This window comes from Durio zibethinus, chromosome 23, assembly GCF_047325235.1.
Source record: "Durio zibethinus cultivar Kanyao isolate XHJ-2024 chromosome 23, ASM4732523v1, whole genome shotgun sequence".
Classification (NCBI taxonomy): Eukaryota; Viridiplantae; Streptophyta; class Magnoliopsida; order Malvales; family Malvaceae; genus Durio; species Durio zibethinus.
Window position 1 is genome coordinate 7,266,692 of NC_143184.1, and position 6,649 is coordinate 7,273,340.

General features: G+C 34.9%; 2 protein-coding genes across 3 annotated transcripts; both read left to right on the forward strand.

The window, feature by feature from the left end:
- Nucleotides 1-301: 301 nt before the first annotated feature.
- On the forward strand, nt 302-3,605 carry LOC111313491 (Major facilitator superfamily protein). Of its 2 annotated transcripts, none has more exons than XM_022914177.2 (6): nt 302-467; nt 786-888; nt 1,029-1,246; nt 1,333-1,737; nt 1,891-1,982; nt 2,656-3,605. In XM_022914177.2, exons 1-6 carry the CDS (start codon nt 465-467, stop codon nt 3,398-3,400), a joined length of 1,566 nt encoding a protein of 521 aa, XP_022769912.2. In that variant the 5' UTR covers nt 302-464; the 3' UTR covers nt 3,401-3,605. The 2 variants fall into 2 exon arrangements, with proteins under 2 accessions (XP_022769912.2, XP_022769913.2); XM_022914178.2 differs by having other exon boundaries at nt 325-467; nt 1,010-1,246.
- Nucleotides 3,606-4,931: 1,326 nt separating this feature from the next.
- LOC111313492 (auxin-induced in root cultures protein 12-like) lies at nt 4,932-5,862 on the forward strand. The gene has a single exon (XM_022914179.2). The coding sequence runs from the start codon at nt 5,009-5,011 to the stop codon at nt 5,720-5,722; it is 714 nt and encodes a 237-aa protein (XP_022769914.1). The 5' UTR covers nt 4,932-5,008; the 3' UTR covers nt 5,723-5,862.
- Nucleotides 5,863-6,649: the final 787 nt, after the last annotated feature.

The window sequence follows — 6,649 nt, forward strand, 5'->3', positions numbered from 1 at the left end:
ACGAATCGAGCTCGAGCTTAAAAAATAAAACTCGATCGAGTTTAAACCGAGTATCAAGCTACGAGTTATGAATCGAACTCAAACTCAAATCAATTCGATTCGATTCGATTACACTCTTAATTGTAATGCAAATTGTTTCACAGAAGAATTATGGCGTTGAAATGCATGTGCCGGTGCCCTAAGAATCCGCCTCACTCCAAAAAAGAATTAATTGCAATTTTTGTAAGCATAAACCCTACTCACCCACATGCAAATATATATATATATATATATATATATGACTTATTTCATTTCTTTCTTTGTACATTACTTGATTCCCTTCTTATCCCATTTCATTAATTACCAAACATAGCGCAAGTACCTACACCATAAAAATTTTCACTCAACTGCTCTCCTTTCTTCAAGCTTTCTTCATTTTCTAAAAAGGGTCTGGTTGATCAGTGGTTGAAATTCTACAATTATTCATGGTAAGCTCAAAAAACTATACCTAAGACTCTCTTATCTGGTGGTTCATTTGTATTTCATCACGGTATTTTTTTAGTTTAGATTTTTGTCTTCTTTTCATGCTCAAAATCTTGAAGACATATTTTTAAGAAAGGGTTTTATTATGGTTTATGTTTGTTGAACTGTCCAGATCTTGATGTTTTCAATCTTTTCTTTTTGAAGATATTATCACATTAGTTCTTTGATGAGAACTAAAAAGGTGTCACTAATATCTTGTTGACTATGATCATGTTAGTCTCTATCGGTCTCAATTTCTTATTGTCACTGTTCAATGTTAATAGGCCAATGAAATAAGCATTGAATATGGGGAGTTTGAGGATTGGCGAGGGAAAAAAGCAGATCCTACAAAACATGGTGGTGTTAGAGCTTCAAGCATTGCTTGTGGTAAGTTAGCCTTAATTTGATCATTTAGGATTAATTTGTTTGTAGTGGGATTGAGCCTTATCAAGCACCAAATGGTGCTAGATTCGTGGTTTATAATTGTTGTTAATGGCATTGATTTTAGTATTATGGGGCGCATGCAGTTGTTGAGGTATTGGAGAACATGGTCTTCTTATCCAACGCCACAAACTTTGTTACATACTTTCTCAAGTCCATGCATTACCCGGCTGCTGAATCTGCAAATATGGTGACAAATTTCATGGGAACCTCCTTTTTGCTCACCATTTTGGGGGGTTTCATCAGTGATTCCTTCGTCACAAAATTTAAGACATTCATCATCTTTTGCACTCTAGAGTTGTTGGTATGCTTAAGTACTTCATGTTTTACCCTTTGTAATGTTCATTTTGATATACAAATCAATAAGAAAACAAAAGTATTTCCATTTAGGGACTAATCCTGCTGACAATTCAAGCTCAAGACAGTCGGCTGCAGCCCGCTATAAATAACAAGCCTTCCAGGTCCCAAGAGGCTATCCTTTATACAGGTCTTTATGCCATTGCAGCCGGTGTTGGTGGCGTTAAGGCCGCCTTGCCTGCTCACGGTGCTGATCAGCTTGACCACAGCAACCAGCGTCTTATCTCTTCCTTCTTCAATTGGTTCTTCTTTTCAGTATGTTTTGGTGGCCTCATCGCCTCTACTGTCATGATTTGGATCGAAGAAAACTTAGGTTGGAATTGGAGTTTCAAGATTTCAGTGGTGACATTAAGTGTAGCACTTTGCATTTTCTCAATGGGGTTTCCAATTTATAGATACAAACGCCCAGGCGGAAGTCCACTGACAAGAATTTATAAGGTAAAAAAAATGTTTGTAATAAAATTGGATGACACATTTTTTCTTTAATGCATTAGGGCATTTTAGTTTTGTTGGTATTAGGATGATGAAGTAAAGGCTTAACAGCTCTACTTTTTTTTTCTGAGCTACCTTTTTTGGCTTTGTTGTATCAAGGTGTTAGCTTCTGCCATTGGAAACAGGAAAGTGTCACTATCAGAGGCAGAGAACATTGAAATTTTCGGAAACAGAAACCATGATAAGTCCAGGTAAGTAACAGTAAGAAAAAAAAAAATACTTTGAGGCATTAATAATATTGTTTTAAAAATAATTATGCTTATAAGATATAATAAAATTTTAAAATTTTTTAAATTAAAAGTAGTGAAAATGATTATATTGAAAGATTTATTTATAATGAATGAACAGATATAAATTTTTATTCAGATAGTTATAACATTCTATATAATCATGATTTTTATAAATAACAATTTATTTATATTTAAATAATTATGATAAATTGTCATATGATAATTGTTTCTGTTCAATCATAATTATTTAAAATATGAATAAAATTAATATAAAAATTAATTTTATTTATCAATAATTACAATTTTCTATTCAATATAAAATCCACCACATTTTAAATTACCAACAGATTTTACCACTGTTTTTCACTTATTTAAAAGTTGAAAAATATCATATTGCGAACTTGGGTGGAACAACATAGAGAAGCAAAATGTATACTACAATAATTCAATAAAAATCTTCTGATGAGAAAGAAAATTTTCACATCTTTGACAGGCGCAGTAATGATTTAGCATAAAGCATATATAAATAAAATCCATACGCAGTTTTGCACCCGCTTCAAGCATGCTGTCGCCAATAATTCTAAATAGTCATAATAATGCACTCTAATTTGACACAAATGATGAAATTATGCAGGTTCTTAAATAGAGCATTAATTGGTGACACCGTTACAGCAAATGAGGTTGAGGAAACAAAGACATTCCTGGGCCTCCTCCCCATCTTTGCAAGCACGATTATGATGAACTGCTGCCTAGCCCAATTGATGACATTCTCAGTGCAACAAGGGAACATCATGAATAGATCCCTTAACAATTTCAAGATCCCTGCTCAATCATTATCAGTATTTCCCTTAATGATCATGCTTGCTTCAATACCCTTGTACGAATATTTGGTACGCTTGTTCAGAATAAAAAACAACCTTCCTAGCAAGTTTAACATGTTCCAACCACTCAGGAGGATTGGATTGGGGCTGGCTCTAGCATCAGGGTCTATGGCTGCGGCTGCAATAGTTGAGGCAAAGAGGCGTGAGGCGGCAAATAACAATGTCATTTTATCTGTTTTCTGGCTGGGGTGGCAATACTTGCTGCTAGGCATATCAGACATGTTAACTCTAGGGGGAATGCTTGAATTTTTCTACTCAGAGGCTCCTGATAGCATGAGAAGTATAAGTACTGCACTGTCCTGGATCTCGACATCCATGGGGTACTTCATTAGCTCGGCGCTGGTAACCATAAGCAACTCAGTCAGTGGGCATTTTGGCAAAGAATGGCTTGGAGGAAATGATCTGAATCACTCCCGTTTGGATCTATTTTATACCCTTCTTTGCATTCTTAACTTCCTCAATTTGTTGAACTACATTTTCTGGGCTAAAAGGTACTAGCTATTTGAGCACCGCAGCTTGGTTTAACTCAACTATGAGCTTGGTACTTTAAAGCTTTAAATTGTATCAATGCCTGTTGTTATTAGACAGTTAGGATATTTAATTAGTTCTTCCCCAGTAACCATTGCTGCAGACTCAACAAAATAGAATTTCACTTTTACATGTAAATTTGTAAACAAAGAATTATAAATTTACCTTTTACTCATCTCAGCTATGGTTTAGAAAATCACTTAAACATTTCTTAATTATTGAAACTAAGTTTACCAATGATCTTCTAACTTTAGAAATCCAACACTCTATCAAGAGACAATATACAATACAATAATTAGAATTTTCAGCTCCTCCAAGGCCAGGAAGGCTGTTTGACTAAATTTAACTAATATAAGGCTGGTTGACTTAAATTACATTGTAAACCTGCAAAATCATATATTATTCTAGTACTATAATTTTACATTTTACTTTAGAATATGAGTTATATGAATGTAACTATGAAACACTTATCAATAGGTCGAAATTAACGTCATCTTCATTCTATAAGTATCACTTAGACTTAAGTCAAGTGGTTAAGGTAAGGTAAATTTTAAATAAATATTTGAGGTTGAAACAATAATGATATCATTCTATTAAAAATAAATCTCAACTTTATAAATAAATTATGCGATGTTTGGAAATTCTGTCTATTATCTTCATTCATTTTCACAATTTAAGTATAATAACAAATAAATCTAAACCTTTTTTAATTTAAAATTTAATTCAATTTGTTTATACAATCAATTTTAAGAAGTGATATCATTAGATTTGTAAAAAATATATAGATATTATTGAAGTATAAAAAACTAAAAATGTATGTTAGAATTAAATAAAATGATATTTATTTTTTTGAATTTTATATTTTATGGTGGATTATTTGCAGTAAAAAGAGAAGATTTAGAGGAATTTGGAAATTTAAAAGCCGAGTCCTCGCCGTTGGCACTCGGCAACAAAAAGAGAAAATGTTGAAAGTGGGAAACAAAATCACTCGTTAAATGAACATTCGACGGTTAACATCTATTTACAGTGCAAATTTGTACCCGAAAAAGAAGTCTAAAAAAAAAAAACTGAAAGTCACTATTTTCGCATTCCCGTTGGTGACAGCTTGCACACCGTATCCTTCCCCGGCCCCTTTCTCATTCATTCAACGGTAACATTCACGCATCACCCACGTGCAAAATCCACCGATTGTAAGTTATTTTCTTTATACTTCTCTTTCTTTCTTTTTCTCTTTTTTTTTTTTTTTTTGCCTACCCCATTCAGATTGTGCACGTGATCTACCTTATTTCCTGTCGCTTCAATACATTTAGGAGTCAAAATGTCAAATTAACCCGTTAGGACAGTCAAATTTTAATCTTAACCAACCAGAGCCCGCCACGCCTACACTAAAAATATTATACTAACGTGGCATCTAACTATTGGCTCCATGCTTATCGATCTCAAATCAAGATTCCTCCTTTAGCCCATTTTCCTTCTATATATTCCTCCAAAAATCTCCAATCAATCGGCATCAACCATTAGCACAATTATCTCCACTTCCTCTCTTTCCTTCAGAAAGCAAAAAGAAAAAAAGGAAAAATGAAAATGGGGTTTCTCTTTTGTCCATCTCTGATTCTTTTCTTTTCTCTTTGGGTTAGTCTAATCTCACCCACACATTCCTTCAACTGTTCATCGCTGAAACTCCCCGGAGGCAAAAAACAGTACTCCAACTGTACCGAGCTCCCAACCCTAAACTCAACCCTCCATTTCACCTACAATGCCACTAACTCCTCTCTTTCCATCGCCTTCTCAGCAGCTCCGCCCAACGCCAACGGTTGGGTCGCTTGGGCCATCAACCCGACGGCTACAGGCATGGCAGGTTCCCAAGCCCTCCTTGCCTTCAAAAACAACGGCTCCATGGTTGTTAAAACCTACAACATAAGCTCCTATAGCTCCATTGTCGATGGAAAGCTCTCTTTCGAGGTTTGGGATCTGGAAGCCGAGGCTGGCGACGACGGGAAGATGGTTATATATGGGTCCTTGAAAGTTCCGGCCAGTGCCGAGAAGCTGAACCAGGTTTGGCAAGTTGGACCAGGGGTTTCTAATGGTCACCCGATGAAGCATGAGTTTGCTAAAGCAAATCTGGCTGCTTTGGGAGAGTTGAAGTTGGTGGAGAATGTGAGTTCGGGTGCCTCATCCCCTGCACCAGCTCCACAAGTTGCTAATAACGAGTCGGGAGACGGGTCGAAGCTTATGGAAATAAATGCTGGATTGTGGATCTCGGGTTTGGTTTCCTTACTGGCTTTGATGTGAGTTTAAGGAGTCCAGTAATTAGTATTTATTATCAAAAACCAAAAAAATAAATGATATTGAATGATTTTAGCAGGAACTATTTATTGCTTTTGTCTTCATTTTGTTTTACTAATAATTATTCTTAAGATGAATTAGAATTACCCAGCTATCATGAAAATTTTGTGACATTTTTTTTCTAGTTTTTAACTTTTACAAATTCTTTCCTTTTTTACCAATTGAATTGTGTTTGAAGCCTGGCAGAAGTAGACTGCAAATACTAAAATTAGAGTTGTTCAGAATGAAATAATTGTCCTTTTCTTGTCCTTTTGTTGAGTACATTGTATTTTTACAAGAAGTACGGCTAAAAGTAAAGCCTAAACCGTGTAGGCAGTACGAGTGGGTGAAGCATTTAAGCCCGACTGCCCGAGCATCTAACCCCAACGTTCATTTTCCTTTTAGCTGGAAAATAAATGTTCTTTATTTTTTAAAAAACTTATTTTCTTTTTTATTATTTTTCTGATTAATTTGGACCGTGAACAAAAATGAAAAATCCGTACTCGACTCCACCTTTCTCAAGGCATGGACGTTGTTAATTCCAAGTCACGCCAAGTCGTGGCCTTGTGTGGGTCTTGAGGGGTTTGTCCCCTACGAAGAATATGTCTACCAAAGAAACCAAAAAAAAGAGGCCAAGTTGCAAACGACGAATTATATTGAAAATAATGGAGCAATGACAGAAGCATCAAAATTATATTTTGGCTAAAAGCCATTAATGTACTTCTTGTCTCCATTTTTTGACCACAAGTCCATAACTTAAGGGGTTTGGTTGAGCATGTAATTGTGAACCAAAACCCATTTTATTTTATATATAAAAAGGTCAGGCTAACGAAAGAGAAATTTAAATTTAAATTTCAAATATATTAAATATTATTTTAAAAAATAATTGTATAA

Excerpts from the sequence above, each read along its gene's own strand:
- LOC111313491 (XM_022914177.2), top strand. Across the intron at positions 889-1,028 it reads AGCTTCAAGCATTGCTTGTG|TTGTTGAGGTATTGGAGAAC; the intron begins GTAAGTTAGCCT and ends GGGCGCATGCAG. Across the intron at positions 1,247-1,332 it reads TTTGCACTCTAGAGTTGTTG|GGACTAATCCTGCTGACAAT; the intron begins GTATGCTTAAGT and ends ATTTCCATTTAG.
- LOC111313492 (XM_022914179.2), top strand. The coding sequence starts at position 5,009 with ATGAAAATGGGGTTTCTCTTTTGTCCATCTCTGATTCTTTTCTTTTCT.